Raw genomic sequence first — 22012 nt, 5'->3', positions numbered from 1 at the left:
TGTTGTAAAGCAGATTGGACCCTTTTTACTGTTTGCATCGCATGACATTTGTTTTTCTCTCTTCCCCCGCTCCCTCTCGTGTCCCCTCCCCTCGTCTCTCTCTTTGAATGGGCTGTTTGACGCACATGCTGCCATTTTGTGTGGCACGGTTTGCTGTGTTGTGGCTGCAAGAGAACAAAGGTGCGAGGCAGGTAGAGACAGAAGCATTTACGGGGTTTAAATGAGGTCATGCTTAGTGACAAAATCTGTCCCTTCTTTTTCCTTTTCTTTTCTTTTTCTCCCCTTTTCATTTCTCTCTAAACACCAGCCCAGACAAACAGTGTCAGCATGTCTCTGCAGTATCATTATATTTGCCAGATCCTTCGCTTCAGGACCAGACATAATACAAACATAACCCTGACGACAGATTCTGTCAGCTGCCTGGCCGTCCGTCCATCAGACTATTGATTATCCTCCAGCAGGAGGTCATAAATGACCCATGATCATCTGGCTGAAAAACATATTCCCAACATCTGACCTGTCACTAGAGGTTAATCAAATAAACCACCCTGGCCCCATGGAGCATGACTTTGCAATTATCCGTAACTTGCTCCTCCTGTACTGCCTTTTATTGCATCATTAATACATGGGAAGCCGGGGTGACAGCTAAGGGTGTTTGCAACTTTAAAAAACACTGTTTGATGTGTTTAGTTCCATGAACTCACAGTGGAAAGACGCAAAAAAGAAAACATGAACATCTCTAAGAGGGAAACCAAACGAAAGCCAGAGGACGACAAGTTTATCGTCTGTTTTAACTCCAGTCTGGACAGTGACTTTGACGATGAAGCAGACGGATAAAATATCTCACTTCAGTATGTGCTGTGATGGATGGGGACGCTGTCACATTTAGGACAGTGTCAAGAAGAGATGTTAATATCAGAGGAAAGAGGATGAGAGCAGTGGGGTGTGGGGGTGGGGTTTTGTTGGAAGAAATTAAGGAGGCTAACAACTGCAGGAGAACACATCACAAAGTCGAACTCCATGAAACAAAGGCAGCCTTTTATGTGTTTTATCAGAAGGCCGTGAGAAATGTGGAGAGTGAAAGACTTATGGAAACGTTTGCCGAGACGAGACTGTAAATCTGTTGAGTGTGGACGCTGGGAAAATGTTGGGCTGAGGTTACTTCTGACTGTCTATTTTTAAATATTCTGTGCATTAAGAAAAAATAATATTATTCACCATATTCTATGTAGAGAAGGAACATGTTGCACAAACTTTTATCATTATATGTACAAAGATATATAGTGTTGTCATCCTGCTAAGAACCATTACAAGTATCCAAAAACAACCAAGTTAGAGTGAGCAGTGTTTATATCCACGATTATTTAAACCCCGAAACAGACAATAAAGACATATCTGGATTCTGATTCTTCATGTTTCATGTTGCTAACCGGTTGTGTGGGATGTGGGGAATCTGGAGGCTCCAGAAATTATCCATTAATTGGTAACTGCGGCTCTTAAACCTGTAAAATTTAAGGATTGTGGCAAATTTAAGCTTAAGCCTGCAATAAAAACAATCAATTACCTTAAGTGTAAGTCTGATAAGGACTAACAGAGGCTGAAACATCGCAGATTAAACCACTGAGGATGTAAAGTGAGTAAAGTCCCTGCTACATCCACTCCTATGGAGAGCAAAATATCTGAGACATGTTTGAAATGTCCGCCGTCCTTCGACCAATAGAGTAAAAGAGAAAACAATCTTACCTAAAACCGACTCCTAGTATTTCTGGGTTTGAGCTACTGAAAAGTGGCAGGCCGGAGCCAGAGTGGGAGACCAGCAGCAGTCAAACTGTAACCCTGGGAATGTGTGCCATCTTGCATGATAAATATCAGTGATTTGCTCCAGGCTTCAGACTGTGACTCACAGGAAGTCACTGTTTGAGTGGGTTTACACAGATGGAGACCATTCTTAGTCAACATTCACATAAAAATCAGTCTGGGCCCTTTTTGGTTTCTTCTTCTTCTTTTTCTTTTTTTTTCTCGCCTCCTTTTCATTGTGTGTAGACAGTGGCAGAGCTTTACTGTTTTACTGGGCGGGAGACGACACCTTTATTTGTTTGCAGGATCTTTGTGAGCTTTAACTTCAAATTTCACAAGGATCTGCAACTTCACACACACATGAGTAAGTCTGACCTCATCATTCATGTTTTCACACAAGTCAGAAGATTTTTATCCCATCTGTGAGATTCAGGCCTTTAAGGCTTTTATCATGTAGACAACTGCTTCTATGTTTTTCAGAGTTGTGCTTGTGGTGAAATTTAGGCTGCGGTTACCAGCAGTTATTGGACTTTTGCTCTAAGTCATGACTGCACCCTGTGTTTCTGCTTTAGGATCATTTTCCTAATCACTGTTCTGTCCTGTTTCTGTCTCCTACTGAGAGCCACACTGAAGGAGGAGGCTAAAAAAATCTGCACATATGTTGCTTTAACGTGTCGAACGCCTGCAGGGCTCTTGTTACTGCTTCAGTATGTGTTTGTGCCAGTGATGCTTTTAGATCTGCCACAATATAAAAGTCCTGCATTTGCAGTGTTACTTAGAGGTAAAGAAGTATCAGCAGGAAAGTGGAATCAAGTATCAAAAGTGAAAGGGTGGCTTTATATTAATGTATCTGACACATTAGTGGATTATTATCATCACCGATACACTGATGTGTAAGCAGTTTAATGCTGTAGCTGGTGGACGAGGAGCTGATTTTAGCTTCTAAACGCTGCAGTTTAATCTAGAACAATACATGATTATTTTAAGTCGATCATATGGTTGTATGTAAAGTCTTTATTTTCTAAGTAAACAGTAACTATAACTGTTGATCAGGTAAAAAGTGTGTGAAATGTGAAGCAGAAGCAGAAAGATACAGGACATGAAAACATTATATAATAATAGTTTCTTTGGACATTTTTACGACTTCTTGGAACATTTTAAAATCTTTGTTTTTTATCAGATCATTAAGGTTTTCAGGATTTTACATTTAAGGATTTAAGGATTTTGGAGCTTTTTCTCAGTGAATTTAAACAGATTTTTGCCTCTAACTTGTTGCCTTCTTCACTGTGATCGTGGAAATCAGGAAACGTTCAAGTAAATTTATCTCATTTCATTAACAGAGGACTTCATGTAAAAAGAGAAAGGAATCTCTGATATATAGTAAACACTTGTTAGCTTGATGGTTTCAGTTCTTTTGCAGAGGGGAAACATTTTAGTCGACTGAAGGACAAGTCATCAGACCTCAGTACTCAGTGACTGGTGCAGGAAGACGTCACATTTCGGTACCGAAACCCGAGAGCGATAAATTGTGTAAGACATTTTCACGTTTTGTTCGTCACGTCAGAAGAGTCAGAGTTTCTCAAAACATCATCAGTTTGAATCCTGGATTTCTTTAAACTACGCTTTAACCCTAAAATATAAAAAGATCTAGTTGTTGGCATGAAATGCTGTTTCTGCTAATGCTAGAGGTGAAACAAAGGGCTACCTGCGGGTAGTCTGCTTTGTTAGTCGGTTCTGAAAAGACTACTTGCTTTCACTTTGATCTGGATCAATCTTTTCTTATTCGAAACAATTGTGCTGTCTAATTGTTTCTGGGATGAGAAAGGACATCCTGCTGATGCATTCAAGACGATCTCCTCTTTGTTTTAACAAATCTGACGCCTCAAGAGTTTGGTATTTCTTTCAATTTGAAATGAAATACATTCAGCTGAGGTAACTCCAGTAATTAACCTGCTCCAAACAGGGTTTTCCGTCACAACAAGGTCTGGTGTATTTACAGAAGGGAACTACTTTATATTGTAGTGTGAGATTTCCGTTACCAGCCTCAGATATTATGTGCTCTGAGCTTGTAATTAACTACTGTTTTATTGCATCTATTGCTGTAATTGTCACGCAAGTTTGTGAGAAGGAATAATTTCCTTTTTTTCCTCAAACTTGCAGTTTTTTTTTTCACTGTTAGTTGGTTGTCATGTAAGCACATGTGTCAACAAAGTCCCAAACACATCATTATGAGGCTTTTATGTGTAAGAAAACAGCAGTGTTCCCGTTTCTCCCATGCTGCTCTAAATGCAGAGATTTTCTTAACACCTTCCCGAAATTCATCAAACAACAAAACCTAAGTCCCCTCGAGGAAATATTTTCTCTTTTCCTGCCTGTGCTCCGGCAAATATTTACACCCGTCTTATATTATCCCACGCTTTTATAAATGTGTTTAATTTTTTGTTGGTTTCTTTCTACCTCAGCCTCAATTTCCTCCTTTTTGATCCCAGTCCATTGGTATCATCGACTTCCTCATTTACAGCTTGAAGGCGAACCTGACACCCGGGACGTCATGTGAAACCATGAAGGACAGGAGGCAATAAGCCAGAGAATAGCAGCAATCTTCAGGAAAGTTCTCCATTCACTCTCGCTCCCGTAGTTCTCTGTCCTCTTATCCAGCCTGGAAGATAAAGAAAAAAAAATCAATACAGAAACACAGTGTTAGATAAAGGCAGAGAGGGGGGAGAGAGCCGAGCCAAGTTGGGTGTAGTGAATTAAAGCGATCAGAAATTTCCCAGCCGCTCAGGCCTCAGTCTACATAACCTACCAGCCCTGTCTCGGTGCTGTCTATCACTCTCACTCTCCGTTCCTTTGTTCACTTTTGATTTCCTTTTGGTCTATTCTCCGTTTGCTTTGTGTTTTGGGATGAGGGAGCTGCTCCCAATCAGCTGCAATAACTGCTGAGTGAAGGTTTTGGATATTGCAAGGCGGCCCGTCTGAGTCCGAGCCTCCACATCAGCTTTGGCAATTGCTGGTTTCACTGGAGGAACGTGAGGGTGGACTGGAGTGAGGGGTCTCTTGTTTTTAGCCTTGCTAGTGGCCCAACTCTGGGAAGAGCAATGTTGGCCTGACGGTTGACTCACCACCTCGTTATAGGCTGAAATATCTAAACAAGTAGTGGACAGACTGCCACACGACATCTTGTACAGAGATTCATGGTCCCCAGAGGATGAATCTGACACTGATGTTTCCTCTAACGGCATCAGTGGGTCAAAGTTTTCACTGAATATATTGAGTGTCTGGATGGACTGGTACAAATTTCCGTGCAGACATTCGTGGTTCTCAGATGATAAATCCTATCTATTGGTAGTTTTGAGTGAGAAGTGAGAAATGTGGTCCACACGGCTGTGGCTCAGGAGGTAGAGTTATCAGAGGGTCAGTGGTTTGATTCCCGGCTCCTTCAGTCCACGTGTCTAAGTGTCCTTGGGCAAGATACTGAACCCTAATTACCTCTGATGGCTGTTCCATCAGTGTAGGACTGTGTATGTGTATATATGTGTATGTTAATGGGTGGCAAGTATTGTAAAGAGCATAAAGTGGTTTCTGAAACTAGAAAAAGCTAAATAAGAACATTTACATTAATATTCCTGCTCAGGACGAACTGTCATGACCTCGGTGATCCCCTGACTTTTCATCTGTAAGACTCTTAGTCTTGTTTTACCTGCTTCTGCTCCACATGTGTGCGCGCACCCCCCCCCCCCACCCATCCCCTCCGTCTCCCAGTGCTCTGTCCCTTCAGCTCCTCAGTTACCAGATCACATCGACATCTGATGAGCTGTAGCAGATATCGGGGCCTGCGATGCTCTGTGGGGCGTATTTCAAAGGGGGTTGAGGTCATATTTCACTGTTTCAGGCCTTAGCTGCTGTCATGTATTAATTAAAATCCAAATACCCTGTATTGATTGTGTTATCAGGCTAGTGCAGCCCGGGCCTGCCGTATTGATCCGGCCCGTGATTTATGATCATTTTCAAGAAAAATCCTTTTGTGTGATTATATGAGGAAACAGAGCCTGAGTGAGTGTAATTCTTTTAGATCTATTCTGGAGCGCGGTGCCGCTGGTGCAGGGCTGAACAGACTGCCACCCAGAAGCCCCTCAGAGGAAAGATATTTCCAACTTTAAAAAAAAAAAAATGTTATGATCCAGTCAGTTTCATTGAAAAGTAAATCAAATGAGGAAACAGGCCCCACAGACTCATGAGTTACTAACAGAGGCTGCAGCCTGTGGCTTTCAGCCTTCGTCTTCTCACTGCTGCACACTAATCTACCCCACGTAGGTTTGGACTAAATTCCCAACACATACTTGTTCTTCAGAAATTTGTCATATCTATTTAGATATTATTTACTTTATTCTCTTACTGTGACCATATTTTACTTGATATGAAAAGTTAAAGTTAAGACCAAGAATTTTATTACTGGGAACAATGTTTATTGTTATCAAGTATATGATCATAACCTTAAAACTTTAAGAGTCAGCTCATCATCAGTGGTATCAAATCTGTCATGTAGTTTAGATTTTACATGAAAGGGTGAAAAGGTAGCAATATCCATTTTTTTCTTCATTTCTATTGCTGGAAAGAACATTGATATTGTTTTTAAGATGTATTCTTTCTATAGTATTTGTGACTATGATATGGTTAAGGAAAGGGTATTTTTTAAAAGGCAAAGCTGTAAGTTTGATGGAATCAAAAAGTCTGGTCACCCAAGTTAAACTCAGACGCGCCACATGCCCGTCCACCTCTCCAAACGCACCCATACCTCCAGCCTCATTACGTAAAGGGAACACGCACTTCTTACAGTAGCCCTCAGTGAACACTGAGAGCTGCAGATTCGTCCAATACAGTAGGAGCACAATTTCTTTTGTTGGGTTGACTCTAAGAAAAATTAACAGCATCTATCTTTTATTTAAATGTGTAAGATGACCCATGTTTTCCTGACAAATGGCGCCTCCATGGCTGTCCTCTTAAAGTAGCTTGATGTAGTTTCGAAAGACAAATTATGTTGTTATGTCAACAGCGGTGCCAAATCACAAAAGAGTTATATGGGACATTTTTATTCTGTATCACTGTTCTACCAGACATGTGTTTATGTATTTCATCAAACAGAAATACTCTGAATGTTTTGTTCATCACTTAACACACATTTACCCAAAACTCAGCCCAACACAGTTTGTATCTTTGTAGTTTTTCTGATCTCCACCAGAATTTAAACTAACTTCCCTCAGGTTTTTCTTCTTGCGCAGTAAATACCTCGGGTTGTCTCAAAGTCTTTTCTAGCCTGACATATCTACGCAGAGCTTTGCATTTTTCTCGTGGCTGATCGCTGCCTGTCGGAGCGGCGGGTCAGGGGCCATTAGCTTGTCATATCTCCATCTGAGGCCTCGTGCTCCGTACAGCAGCACTCACATTCCTCAGCTGGCACTGGCTGACAGGACGCTGCTCTATCTGCTCCTCCATTCAGCTGCTAGTCAATCACAGACTCTACTGTAATCTTCATATGGACGGAAAGTGGTCGCAGGGAAGCTTCTTAATTCTGCCAACTCAATTTCCAGCTTTATAAGGACGGTACTTCATCTTTTGTGAAGCACCTCGCTCAGAAGTGACTCATACCAGATTGTACATATAGAAAAGTGGAACCTGAACATCACAAAATAAAGATTTAACTGTGACTGAGTTTGACCGCTGACTCTTATAGTGTGGCTGACGCTTTTTTAGTTCATCTGCTGGCTTTGAATTAATATTATATGAATATTCATATTAACTGCAATCGCTTAGTGAAGTTTGAAGTGCAGATCCTGTTTATTTTTTAGGTTTTGCAACAGACGTTATTATGAACTAAGGCAGTCCAGCAACAGTCTGCTGTCACTTTGTGAAGCTTTGAGTTTTTATTTTTTGTCATAGGTGTTGATTGAACCTTGTTTGTACAATAGTTATACAAAAAAGTTGCACTTCAGTCCACTACAATAAAACTGGTTGTTTGCATTGTTCTGTTCATCCCCCACACAAATGAAAAGACACATCTTGTATTCAGGCCTGCAGCTGGGAGATTTAAAAACCTGTTGTCATGTTCAAACTGAAATTTTTAAAGGAATCAAAATGTGGAAATAGTTTGTCAGGATAATGTTCACTGAACACATCAACTCATACTTTGAAATTAAAGCCTCCTGCTCCATTATTTCAAATCCAGTGGCATAAATAACCCCATATACACAAAAAATGTTAATTTTATTATTTTTGAACAGTGACGTTCAAAGGAAATTCTCACGATTATTTAATAAGATAAAATTAACATTATATGATAGAGGTCAATGTACAGAAACTGTACTGTATGTAATATAAGACATTTAATCATTAAAAAAAACTCATTCAGGATTTATGAAGTCAGAATTTTGAAAAATTAATAGTAGAGTTGAAATAATATGTCTCTGGAACAATGTAGATAAAAGCTAAATAGCTCTGCAGCTTTGCATTATTTGTGTATTTGTGTGCTTATGTTACACCTGTGTCTTTTACTCTGAAAGGGCTCTGTTGGGTGTCTGTATTTGGTGTTATTTCATTTTGTTTTTCCCTTTGACAAACTGAAACGTTACATTGAGAATAGTTAATTATTGAATTTGGTTTATTTAACTTGAATTGGTCTTGTTTGTCAGACTAAACAATACAAACTGATACATTAGTTCCTCTAACAGATGTACACAATAATGAAATTCAAGTGGTGCTTACGGCCGTGAGTGGAGTCTGTGTTGGTGTAGGCCAAGTTAGAATCTGGAAGAGATCATGGTCAAGTAGTTGTTAGTCTGATTTTGTGCGCCGGCGCTAGTTACAAAGAATCAATATTGAATCAAGGAGGGTTGAGTTTCCAGATAAGCACTCTTGGCCACTCTGGCTATTCATCATAAGTCTGTAGAAACCTGATAGGTCAGAAGAAATTATATTCCAGCAGGAGTGGGGTCTCCTTATCTCTCCATAGCAGGGGAATAGGAGACATACCGATCAATACCAGGCTGTTGTGTAGTACTTGCAATTATCAACAGCTGATTCTGTCCTCCCCCAGCTGCATCTTTTAATACCACATAATTACAAGTTTTGGAACAATGCCTGCAGAGGGATTACAGCTTCGGTGAAGTATGCTTCATTCTTCTCTCAGCTTTGAAATAACTACAGTCTGTGCAAGTGTGGAATCAAGTGACAACATCAAAACTGTTTTTTTTTATTATAAACTGATATTTGGCTTTATTTACTATTTAGATTTTTTATGTAGCTGTGGAGACAAATGTGAACTGTATTTGGTGATTGTATGTCAACACACCTTTAAAACTTGTTCAAAAACTACAAAAATGGAGGTCTAGTGAGCCTATTTTTTAAAATTCAAATCTTTATCCGACTTAAACTTTGTTCCTTTTAATATAAAGAGAGTTCAGGTGGGTTTATTGTACACACATCTCTGATCATCACTCAAAGGAAGATTTCTTTTCCAGCACAGAGACATTTTTCAGTCTTTTATGGCGCCAAATTGTGGGAGGTCGTTAACAAATGAAGCTTGGGCTCCAACACCTCCTGTGGTATCCTGGCAGTAGCCTATCGCAGCCGGCTGAAGGGCATCTAATGATGGACCGGAGGCGGAGGCAACAAGGAGAGCGCTGGTGCCTCGGACAAACCAGGGAGTCTCACTTCCGAGATCGGACCTATCTGCGACCTGAGCGTACGGTTTTTACGCACAAAGTTTGATTTTACGCACGAATTTAATCTGCAGAAATCTGACCTGTGAGGGGTTTTCTCCTTGAATTACCTCTTGTAAACCGTCGATTCTGGACTTTAGACAGTTTTACTCAACATACAACCTCCCCTCCCGTGGAAGGATAACTGCTCCTGCTAGTGTTCCTCTGTGAGTGAGTGTGTGTGTGTGTGTGAGAGAGAGAGAGTGTGAGAGGCGAGAGATTCAACCGGGACATCCATCTATCCACAGCCTGAGACGGCAAGTTAACCTGGGGCGTCTCTTTCGACACAAACTCATCCAAGAGCTCAGAACGGAAACAAGTCACATTTGAGCCTAAACGGACCAAAGCGAGATGCAGCATCTGGCCGCGAAGTCACAGCCAAGACTGGTCCAAAGCGCTTGAGACACCCACAGGAGTTCAGGTCGGACTGAACCATGTTGGAGCTGCTGGGAACTGTGCGTAAAACCGGACAGGAAGTGAACTAATTATTATTAAACCCCATCCCTCATTTCCATATCTAGCGTGAGTTGGCTGGACCGCAGCCAATCACCCAGCGAAGGGCAGCAAGAGTCGTAAAAGCATTATCCTTCCTCCATCATAATTACACTGACATGCGCAATCTGCACACGGGCACCGAGACCAGCCACCGTTCGCCTATTTCACCGACCCCGCTCCCGCTGAAGGGTCCCATTCGCTGCTTGTAGATGGTTCGGGGGAAGGCGGCAGCGAGTCGCACAGAAGGATCAACATGTCCCGTCGCAAACAAGCCAAGCCGCAGCACCTCAAGTCCGACGAGGAAGCCACACACGCCGGACTCCTCTGCGGTCATGGTAGGTGTCCCGGAGGCTTTCTGCGACTTTTCCTGGCTTTACTTCTGCTGTTAACGGATCAGCGGTAACAACAGCAAGAGGAACTATCATTTAAAAACAGCTTCGTTTGAAGGGTTTTATTGCAAAGAGCATGTTTAAGTGCGACGAAAGTGACCATGATGATGGCTTTAGGTCCAAAAAGGTCAAAAAAAAAAGATGGACAAACTCTGTTTTACAGATGAAACAGAAAACTTACAGTAGGTTTCTACACTTTCCTGTTTCCTAATTATTTATTTTTACATTTCAACACAGTTTATCCACAAGTATGAAGTCTGACAAATCACACGTCAGAATAAAAGCACTAAAAGAGTTTCATCTGGACACAAAACAGGAATTTAACAGTTCATATTTTATTACTTCATACTTTTATTACTACAAAATTAAGATTCAATGACTTGAATGTATTAACACAGTATAGAACACAAACAGCAAACAATTAACCAAATCAAAAGTATTATTATAATGACTATATTTTTAGTTTAACAGCTTCAGGGGCGATGGACAGAAACTGGGCCTGCTGTGAATCACAGCCGAGAAACTACACCAGAATACAGAATGAACTCATGGAAGTCGCCACTTGATGATGATACATTTTATGTTACGTATTTATTTCTTCAGATTATGTTTGAGGGTGTTTTGGCTGGAGGCTTTTCTGACAACTAGTCTATTTAAACTGAATTTTAATGCGAAACACTGATCATAAACCAGGAGTAAATAATGTGAAATGAAAACGTGGCCTCAACGAAAGTGGGATGTTATTTAATTATTTTTATGATTATTCCAATGTATTTACCTGCATGGTGACTTCTGTATTTCATTGTAATGCTTTATTAACGTATCCCATATATCCAGGACAAATAATTTCATAAATTAACTAAAAAAAACAAGAGACAGTGAAGATTTAAGTTTCCAGTATTTCTTACACTTTGCTAAGAGTGTATTGAATAATTATTAATAATTATCAGTATTTTCCATATTATTTCACTTATTCAATCACACTGCCAGGCTATGTTATGAAATACCAGAGGCCTCACATACTTTCCAATATTTTAATATTTAATTAAACAATTTCATTTTCTCCTCATGTACGTGCAGGAGAGCCTGGGTGTTATTTGAACCTTTTAATCAGCTCTAACAGCTGAGCACTAACTCATATCAGCACTAATATTTTAAACATAAATTAACCTTTGAGCTGATGGATCGGACTGAAATGTTTATCCTACAATTGACTGAATTTTAAATTGAGTTTGGCCTGCGCTCTCTAAAGTTGGTGGAAAAATCTTTACAAATAAAATCCTACCAGACACTATTTGACAGAGTATAAATCTGAATTATTCTAATGTTATGTGATTCATTTAACATCTTTGTGTTTATTTATATTAATGCTGACTTTATTAATTCTTTATGGCATTAGCATTAGCTTTTTCTCTGTGTAGGCCTGTAACAGATCAAGCCATTTTAACACAATCATTTATAACTTTGCCATCACAGCTCTTGCTCCGTATTTTAAACACAGTGTTATGTTAATATATGATTATTTGTGGCTGTGAGAAGGTGTTGAGTGTCAAGCAGGCCCTCCTCACTCGGGCCCTCCCACAGCCCTGCAGCCAGGCGGGGGGCTCCGCCACTCTGAGATGGGCTTTGATTGAGCCTGCTGACTTAACCTTTGTCAGCCTCACCCTGCAAGGGGCAAGTGCTCCACGTCTGGATCATAATACAATTAGTACATCTGAACCATTGACCTCTGCAGCCCAGAGGTCACGCAGAGAGGCAGAGAGGCACTGACGCTGGGCTGAGAGTCTGTTTGCTTTGCAGCTGCAGCTTCATCGCCAAACCACACAGCCAGGAACAGACATAAATCTGTTTGCTGCTCCTGACATTATGGATTGAGTGAGGGTGACATTTTTAAATAAATTCCTATCTGTGTTATTATATTTGGAAATATATTCAGAGCTTTAAATCAAATCTGATCTTCCCTTTGTTTTCTTTGGAAGTAAATCTTACAAAGTGAAAACATCATCCTGAGCTAAAACAGTGAAAGTGTTTTCGCTCCTGTGTTTGCTGAATCGCCTTGGTGATCTTCAGACCACCCACTTGGTGAGCCAAGGACTCTGATTATTTATCTCTGATGAGTTTGACTTTCAGATCGGTTTTGCTCACTCAGCTCTCATTACACTTTTCTTTTCTGAGCTGAAACATGTTCACCTCAGTTTTTTTATGTCAGCGATTAGATAGTGTAGATTTAAAGCTATTAGTTGACTAATTTCATCAATGACACACACACACACACACACACACACACACACTGTACTGTGTGTTTGTGTGAGGATTTGTTGAGTGTGTTCACATAACTGTAGCTATAACAGACATCTCACTCTTTGTTCAGCTTGAACAAACTGGGACTAATTCTTTAAGGAGGTGAAACATAGCGATAATTGGAGTGTATTGACTACACTTGAAACACACACACACAAGCTGCATGTGCATACGGGAGTGCACACACACACACATTCATATTAAAATTCAGCATAAACACACATGCATGTTTACACTGCTTCATGTCCATGTTTACTGTGTTTAAGAACAAGTTACAGCATGTATGTAGATCACACACACACGAAACACACACACACACACACATACACACACACACACACACACACACACACACATTGGTGTCCTATTTTAGGATTCATGATTATTTGAGAGAAAGTAAATCATTTTTCATAAAATAAGTAAATTATTGTCACATTGCAAACAAAAATATTTGCAAAAATACTGAAAGTAAAACGAAATTAAATTTCAACCTCTCATTAATATCCATCTTTGTAATTTTTGTCTTTTTTGAATTGTTATTCTCAAAATGGTGTAGGGAAGCCCGAGTGTGTGTAACAATAATTTACTATTGATTTCCCCAGATCTTTCCATCTGGTCTTGCTGTCTGTTTCCTAATGGGCCAAAGCCTGAACAGATGCAGCAGTGATTCTAAAGTCTGAAATCTTGTCACTAAGAACGTCAGATACTGGAAGAGGACAAAGGGAAAGTGGGCGTCTGAGGATCAATGTCAAACTCAAGCAAAACACAGTGTTTTTGTTATACGTGTTGTATACAGAAAATTTCGCAGATATAACCAAGTGTAATGTTTTAATTTGATTTAAAAAGTAACAGTGGATTGACATTACAAAACCACACAAGTTAGGAATAAGAACAACAAATCCATATGTTATATCCTGTTCACATCAGGATACTATGGCTCTTTTATTGGTCTCCTTTACTTTAGGTTTCTTTTAGCAAACTTTGCACCGATCACTTTGGTATTTACTGTGATAGAAACAGCACCCTGCTGTCTGTTGAAGCCGTGACATTACAGACTGACGTCTTTCATTAAGATGAATACACCATCGATTTCCTGGTCTAGTTCCTGGTGAGCACAATCAGTAACACAGTAATAATAACCACTTTATAACATGTTTCAACTGCGATTTACTGCATTAAATAAAATATTAATCACAGGAAAGTATCTGAGAATCAAACTAGTGATTTTCACCTTAACTCAGATTAATTGTTCTGAGGCAGTAAACTTCAATGTTGTATTTAATTCTTTCACTAATAATCAAGCTCACATTTGTTTTTAGCTAAAGATGATTAACACATTATTGAATGATTGAATGGACCGAAAATCAATGCACTGTATGGAATTTAAACATTATCTGTCTAATGCATGACTAAGAGGTCAGATAACTTTATTGACCTTTGCTGTTTTTCCTGAAGGAATAATAACATCTGAACACAAAAACATTTTTTTTAATGGGGCCTGTTGAATCCTAAGTGGAATCACAAAATCAAAATTTATACAACTCCACTCACTTTAACATCTGTAAACAATTGAATAGTTGGGAAAACTTTAGCTTTTCTATAATCTAACCTCAGATATAAACAGAGGAAAATAAAGTGGCAGTTATTATTTAACTGGGATTCCCTTTCATAGTAAGAAAAATATATTTTCCACACTCTGTGACAGTGTTACCTATATGTATTTACTCTAATGGTCTTGGGTGAAATACAGAAATCCAAGATATTTTCTTTGACTTCAAATGATCTGTTTCCAGATGTGTTTTGCATAATTTAAAACAAACTGTCTTGTGATTCAGCCTGACATGTTTGTTGTCTTTGGACACTTTGGGATCTCTTGTGGAATCTGAAGTTCAGTGAATTTGAACAATGATTGTTCACACACATGTGTTGTTTGGAAAGATGGACTCAACAGCAGGGGCGTGGGGATTAATTACAATGTGATAACGGAAAATTGGTCGCTCTGGTGAAATGTCAGGACAGTAAATTATCAGTTTTGCATTCTCAGTCTTGTTTTACATCCTTTTCAGGCATCGTGGAAGGCATGGAGAGAGAGGAGAGCCGTGGAGGCTGCCACAGCAGTGAGGAAACACACATCTGTGACAGATGCTGTGCTGAATTCTTCACTTGGACTGAACTGAGTGAACATCAGAAAGTCTGCACTGAGGATCCCATGGTGCTGATAGTTACGGACAATGAAGGGGTGCCTGTTCCTGAGGAATCTCCTGTGGGACCATCTCCAGTTCCCAGCATTGTGTCCAGTGACTCATCCGCAGCAGAGTCCACAGACGCCGGCTTTGAGCTGGGAGAGCCGCTGGTGAACGACAACGACAGTCTGGATAATTTAGATGAAGGCAGGGAACAGGATGAAGCCATGGAGCTTGAGCATCGCCCACAAGACAAATACACTACAACCTCTAGCCCTCAGCTGCCAGACTCAGCTGAGTCCACTTCCCCCCAGATGTCAGCGGCTGGCAGCTACAACATGCCGAGTACAAATGTGACGCTGGAGATTCTTCACAGCACCAGAGTGGCTGTAGCCCAGTTCTCCCAGGGGATCAACAGCAGTGGCACAGGAGGGAAGGCAGCTTCAGCAGCCATCCCGGTGATCCTGGAGCACCTTCTGGCTCTGCAGCAACAACAGGTCCACCAGCTGCAGCTCATTGAGCAGATCTGCAGCCAGGTAGCCATCATGAACAGACAACCAACACAAGCTGCGTTAAACCCAGTCTCCAGATCCCTGTCTCTGGCACCTAACCCTTTCCCCTCTCAAGGCATCATCCCTCCTCCCATCCTGCCACTGTCAGGAACGATGCCCTCCACTGTTAACGGACAAGCTGCTGTTTCTTTGTCGTCAGTGCTTGAAAAGTCACAAAATATCCCCTCACAAACTGTATGTGGGAAGTCCAACTTCAGAGACGTTACAAGTACCTCAGCTTCCTCAGAAAATTCAACTCCATCTCTCTCCAGCAGCAGCAGCAGCAGCATGTCCACATTACTGCCTCCTTACACAGGCTCACACACCAGCAGCATTAGCTGCACTCAGACAATGAGCTCCTCCAGCCCGCTGTCCCTGGGGCAGAGCAGCCTCCTCAGCTCATCCTCCAGCCTGCCATTTCTACCTCAGAGCCCCCCCAGCAGCGTCATTTTCCCCAATCCCTTGGCTAGCATTGCTGCCACAGCTAATGCACTTGACCCTCTTGCAGCCCTGATGAAGCACAGGAAAGGGAAACTGCCTAACGTGTCCCTGTTTGAAACGAAGCCCAGCCCAGAGGAACCCTTCTTCAAGCATAAATGCAGGTTCTGTGCCAAAGTGTTTGGCAGCGACAGCGCTCTGCAGATCCACCTGCGCTCCCATACAGGAGAGCGGCCCTTCAAATGCAACATCTGTGGCAATCGCTTTTCCACGAAAGGGAACTTAAAGGTGCACTTCCAGAGGCATAAAGAGAAGTATCCTCATGTTCAGATGAACCCCTACCCCGTGCCAGAATATCTAGACAATGTGCCAACAAGTTCTGGGATTCCCTATGGAATGTCCATCCCTCCAGAAAAACCTGTCTCCTCATGGCTGGATAGCAAACCCGTTGTAGCAGCTCTGCCAGCCGCCATGGGTCTTCCGCTTTCCTCTACTATTACCAGTATTGGAGGCTCAAATGACCCTGTAAGTGTAACACCATCCGTTAAGTCTCCCTACCAGCCAGCTCCTGGTGAATGTGTATCTTTGTCACCTAACCACAGAGGCAGTGAGGCTCATTTCTCTCCTGTTTCAGAGTCTCCGCAGTCAAACCGTGAGACAGAAGCATCCAATGTACTGAAAACAGAAGGAGTACACCTGCCCCAAAGCTGCACGCTGAGACTGAGAGTCAACCCAGTAACAGAAGCATCCAGCACTACAATCCCATTTGTGGCCACCACACCTGAACCTGTCACCTCAGCATCCCCTGTCCCCAACTCTCCATCGCTCTCGCTCAACTCAGACGAAACTAAATTCCCATCGGGTGGCCTCCTGGAGTCTATGCAAACATCTGAAACCTCAAAGCTTCAGCAGCTGGTGGAGAATATTGACAAAAAGATCACAGACCCCAACCAGTGCGTCCTCTGTCACCGTGTCCTCAGCTGTCAGAGCGCGCTGAAGATGCATTACCGCATTCACACCGGGGAGAGGCCCTTTAAATGCAAAGTGTGTGGCAGGGCTTTCACCACCAAAGGCAACCTGAAGACACACATTGGCGTCCACAGGGAAAATCCCCCAGTTCAGGTGCAACACTCGTGTCCTATTTGCCAGAAGAAGTTCACCAATGCTGTTGTTCTTCAGCAGCACATCCGTATGCACATGGTTGGGCAGATTCCAGACTCAGCCTTCATGGACGGGCTGCAGGAGATGGACAGCGACATCTCTATCAACGGGAAGAGCTTTGACAGTCTCAGCAGCAATGGCAATGACTTGACTGATGACATCTCAATGGAGGATGATAATGAGGAAGAGGAAGAGGAGGTAGAAAATATGGAGGAAGGAGCAAGTCCCTCTAAACCCTTGATCTCTGATTGTAATTCTCCTCCTAAGTCCTTTGCCATTATTTCAAGTATAGCAGCTCTGGAGAACCAAATGAGGATGGTTGACTCCACTGTAAACCTAAACCACTCCTTTGGCTTAAAACCCCTAACGAACGGCTTCAATGACAGCAGCCAACTCAATTTTAAATGCGCTTTATCAGAGAAAATGGTGGATAATTCCAATGTAAACAGCCCGAATGTGTCAGAATCCTCCTGCTCACCTCATGCATCTGCGTCTCCTATTCAAAGCAACTCAGAAGGCGTGACGATCAAATCACCTGCAGTGCACAACAACATGCCAGAAGCTCAAGAGGCTTTGGCAGCCTCAGTGAAGACAGAGCAATCTGAGTCTCCTACCTCTGCATCAGCAGCTGCAGCGGCTCACGAGCGGAGAGGAATACAACCTGGCAAACTATGTGTGAAAGAGGAGGCTCCTTACAGTATGTCCTTCCAGCTGAGCAGAGACAGAGGTATATTTAGCACGTCACCTATGTTCAGTGACATTTTCTGTAGGTTTCGCTTATCTGTTGAAACTTTGATTAATGCTGCATTTGTGTGCTTTGATTTCAGCTGCAGGTCAAAGCATCCCCAGCCTGGTTACCAACACACCATCGGGCATCGTAAAAACCGAGGTGAACGGTCACAGTCAACCACACAACCCAAATGAAGGTCAGCACCCGCCTTTCAGCGTCCACATCCCTCCTGGTTATCCGTCAGTTGGCAGCCCAGGCATGACCTCCCTGCTCGGCCCCGCGCTGCCTCGACGAACGCCGAAGCAGCACAACTGCAACGTCTGCGGGAAGAACTTCTCGTCAGCCAGTGCTCTACAGATCCACGAGCGCACACACACCGGGGAGAAACCATTTGTCTGCTCCATCTGTGGCAGAGCTTTCACCACTAAAGGCAATCTGAAGGTAGATAACAGACTGGTCTGGAAGCTGGCAAGCTGATGTGTGGTTTTGTTGAGATATTCAGTGATAAACAACAGCCTTTCAGGAAATATTAGATACTGACTATATGATGACGGAGGATCCTCCACAACTACAGCTTAATATACAAATTAAAATAAAAACTTTAAGTGCTTTGGCTACAAGTGGAACGAGTCTAACTCTGCATTATGTTGTGCAGTATAGTATTTTAATGCAATGCACCATACATGGTGACAGCATAACCTCTCTGTAGTTGTAGAGAAACCAAGCATTCACAGGATTTATCCAGAGTAGAAAAATAAAGTAAAGCCAGTTCGTAAAATAAAACAGTTGTTAAACTTCCTGTTTAAGCACACAACATCCCCCTGTTATCAAAAGTGAATGAATTCTACATTACGACATATTTATTCTCATAAAGATAAATTTACACTTTAGGAAGAGTAAGAAAATTAGGAAATAAGGTGTTAATGTGCACCTTTCAAAATAAAAGTCTCTGCTAAATCCACACTGAAATTTATAATGGCCTGTTTATAATGTAGCGCAATAAGATACTGACTTGGAGAGTTACAGTGTCCCTAGGCTGAGCCTGAGGGAGACCATGCAGACTTTAATAATAATTTATTTATTTGTATTGATGAAAGTGTATTGATAAACAATATCAGTAGGCTAATGGGCTGGAACTAATGATTATTTTCATTATTTATTGGTTTACAAATAATTTTTTTATAATTAATTGATGGATCATTTGGTTTGTAAAATGCCAGAAAATAGTCATAAATGTCCATCAAAATTTCCCAGAGGAACTTTATATCTGAAATGTCATTAAGCGGTGTTTTTGAAATTTATTATTTTTTAAAAGACCTATCAATACGTCAAAATACAGAATGGGTGATCATAGCTCACAAGGGAGAATAAAGTACCTGCTGTTTTACACTCACTCTGCCCATCCATGCTAAATATGTTTGCGTTTTTGAATAAGAAAAATGCACCTGATATCATCTGATATATGTTATTTTCAGGTTCATATGGGAACTCACATGTGGAACAATGCACCAGCCAGGAGAGGCAGGCGGCTGTCAGTGGAGAACCCCATGGCCCTGCTGGGTGGAGAGGCTGTGAAGTTTGGGGAGATGTTTCAGAAGGACCTGGCAGCTCGAGCGATGAATGTAGACCCTGGATTTTGGAACCGCTACGCAACAGCTATCACCAACAGCCTGGCCATGAAGAACAATGAGATCTCAGTGATTCAGAACAGGGGCATCTCTCAGCTTCACCCTCTGACTGCAGGCATGGACAGAGTGAGCACCGCAGGAAGCCCAATAACCAGTCTAACCAAGACAGGCATGGACCTGGGAAATAACAGACATTTTTCTATGCTGATTGATGACAGCAAAGAAATTGGAATCAATTGAACAAAGCTGAATGGTGATGAAATACTTATGCAAACTATTATGGACATTAAAATATTTGTAAAACATCTTGTTTGTTCTTATGTATTATATATAGACTTAAAAAAAGAACTTTTTATCAATTGACAGAGAATAGTAGGGTATTCACATTTTGCTATTTTACTTTGCAGTCATTTGTGAATGTTTTTTTTTTTCTATACATTAAATAAGTTGTTTAACTTGTACCTGAGAATTCCTACGGTGCTTAGACGTATGGTTGCTCTGAAGAAGGGAACATATGTTCAGATCAATAATGCAAAGAGTCTGCTATCTCCTCCGGACAGCTGCCCAATGCTGCTAGCTGGTGCAAAGCACAAAATATGCTCATAAATACCCACAACTACAAACTGCAATGGTCTGTTGTCATTGTTATGTTGAGAAATTGTCATTCTTAAACAACAGTTGGACCGAATAAAAAATAGAACAAACTGTCTGTATGTTCAGTTCACTACCTCAGTCAGTCTGTTTAAACACTGAAAAGAGATTACTTGTCTTGATGTCATTTCACACATTACACCAGAGTTAAAATTTCAACATGCAATGACCTCCTTTTGCTTCATCTGCAGAGAATAATTTTACAAACTTGTGCATTTTGTAATCAAGGATTTCATTCATTTTTTTCTCCCAGAAAAATGCCTCCTGTATAATGTAAAACGGGAGGAATCAAGCATGTACTAATGTGCACTCTCAAACAAAAAGCATTTGTTAAAATGTTGTTTCTGTGTCTTTTATGCTCTTGTTGCGGGCTGCAGTAAATCTATGCCCTTATAAAGCTGCATTTTCCCATATTTTCCCCTCTAGATAATATTATTAATAATATACATAATTACAGTTATTTTTTAATCATCTCAGTCTAAACTTGACTTTATGCCCATCTCCCCTGACAGAATGAATAGTTTTCAAACAGGCAAATGAATTCCTTTATCAGGACCACATCAGAATGTGGAATTTTTTCACATCCATGGAGATTTCCTTGGAAATATCTGTTGCTACTTATTTACAGAGAAACCCCGATTAAAAAGTCGTTAAGCTACTTATCTGGTATATTATATGGTACTTAAAAAATAAACAATAAAGTAGAGGCAGAATGGTCAGCTTTCAACTTGATGAGAAGAAATTTTGTTTGTTTAAGGAACACGACTGATTAGCCTATGTGATTAACTATACGGGGAAAACAGTCTCAACTCAAAGGTTCCTTACTTATTGGCTTTTTCAGCGCTTTCGACCCATCGCAGATTCTTTATCGGCGATTAACTGCTTCTAAAGTTGTTTTCAACCACTTGAAGATACTTGTTTGTTACTCATTTGATTTTATATACTTAACGCTATGCATTATGGAGAATATAAGTCTCGTTAATGCTCCACACTCTCATATTTATCAGAAACTATAATAATATGCTGCCTTAAATGACTCCCGGAAAGCATACATTCCACAATATTACATTCAATCATACCTAATGTTGGTAAAAAAGAAACACTTATTATTTATTTGCTTAGTTTTAGAAATACGTTGCCCAAAAACGACGTTGTGAGTATTTGACGGGGTAAGAATGGAAAATACCCTCTCTGTGCTCTCGAACCTTAAACCTGACAACACATCACGCCTCTATGTCTGTGAGTTTCACAGTTTCGACATTTTTTCACAGCAAGTGAATGCAGCATAAATCCTAACGTCTTTTCAGTGTGACGTCAGGATGTGTACTGCCCAGCCAAGATGGCTGACAGCATCCCGTTAAATCCGGTGCGGAAGAACTCGAAGAGAAACCCGTATTACAACTCGGCCAGACGTTCAAGGTATGGAGGGGCCGGCTGGGCTGTTTCTTCGGCCACGTACCGAAGAAAGCAGCCGTTTGTCAGGAATGTTTACACTCGGCCGCCTCGCTTGCTCCTGGGCTCCGTGTCTGTGTTGGGATTGTGGCTGATAGCTTGTTTTGCTAGCACTGCTGCTTGTCAGCTCCTTCGCATTTTCTCCTTTGACAGCTCCTTCCTTTCCCCACACAACTATTCCTAAAGCTGTAATGTTTACTCTACCTTTACTAGTCAAATACAACCAGCCTGTCAAGCTCCCGGTGTACGTTAGCGTAGGTTAGTGACATATCTTTGTTGACCACCGCACTGGCATTTAATTTAAAGTCACATGACGGCTTCCCTGTGTTAGTTCGTCACATGTTATAAAAGTGTTGTTGCTCACTGTAGTCATCACTCAACAGTTTGTTCATTTTTCAGACTGGACGAGGATGAGCTAATAAAGCCCTAAAGGTGAGGACTGGACAGGAAATGAAGTAGGCGCATGATCAGGTACTTTAAGA

General features: G+C 41.2%; 2 protein-coding genes and 1 long non-coding RNA gene across 14 annotated transcripts in view; 2 read left to right on the top strand and 1 right to left on the bottom strand.

Moving 5' to 3' along the window:
• The first annotated feature begins 539 nt into the window (after nt 1–539).
• Nucleotides 540–20418, top strand: sall3b (spalt-like transcription factor 3b). 2 transcript variants are annotated; one of them, XM_071500711.1, is made up of 4 exons: nt 540–2161; nt 14803–17796; nt 17897–18240; nt 19275–20418. In XM_071500711.1, exons 1-4 carry the CDS (start codon nt 2158–2160, stop codon nt 19665–19667), a joined length of 3735 nt encoding a protein of 1244 aa, XP_071356812.1. In that variant the 5' UTR covers nt 540–2157; the 3' UTR covers nt 19668–20418. The 2 variants fall into 2 exon arrangements, with proteins under 2 accessions (XP_071356812.1, XP_071356811.1); XM_071500710.1 differs by lacking the exon at nt 540–2161 and adding an exon at nt 9490–10381.
• Nucleotides 2172–21116, bottom strand: LOC139634330 (uncharacterized). 2 transcript variants are annotated; one of them, XR_011693945.1, is made up of 4 exons: nt 20904–21116; nt 19890–20004; nt 19293–19469; nt 2172–4456 (listed from the first exon to the last, which is right to left on the bottom strand). It is a non-coding gene; the product is annotated as an uncharacterized lncRNA (long non-coding RNA). The 2 variants fall into 2 exon arrangements; XR_011693944.1 differs by lacking the exon at nt 19890–20004 and having other exon boundaries at nt 2175–4456; nt 20904–21115.
• A 261-nt stretch (nt 21117–21377) lies between these two features.
• atp9b (ATPase phospholipid transporting 9B) overlaps nt 21378–22012 on the top strand; it is a 47334-nt gene continuing 46699 nt past the window's right edge. For 4 of the 10 annotated variants that reach the window (XM_071500126.1, XM_071500118.1, XM_071500127.1 and 1 more), the window contains exon 1: nt 21397–21497. In XM_071500126.1, the coding sequence (XP_071356227.1) occupies nt 21418–21497 (80 nt within the window). In that variant the 5' untranslated portion in view covers nt 21397–21417. Of the gene's footprint in view, nt 21498–21929; nt 22002–22012 lie in introns of all 10 variants that reach the window. The other 6 variants (XM_071500119.1, XM_071500121.1, XM_071500120.1 and 3 more) reach the window with 4 other exon arrangements.

Source organism: Trachinotus anak, unplaced genomic scaffold, assembly GCF_046630095.1.
Source record: "Trachinotus anak isolate AG129_WGS33_773 ecotype Australia unplaced genomic scaffold, CSIRO_AGI_Tana_v1 ptg000016l, whole genome shotgun sequence".
In the NCBI taxonomy this organism is placed as follows: domain Eukaryota; kingdom Metazoa; phylum Chordata; class Actinopteri; order Carangiformes; family Carangidae; genus Trachinotus; species Trachinotus anak.
This window is presented reverse-complemented; position numbering and strand designations above follow the sequence as displayed.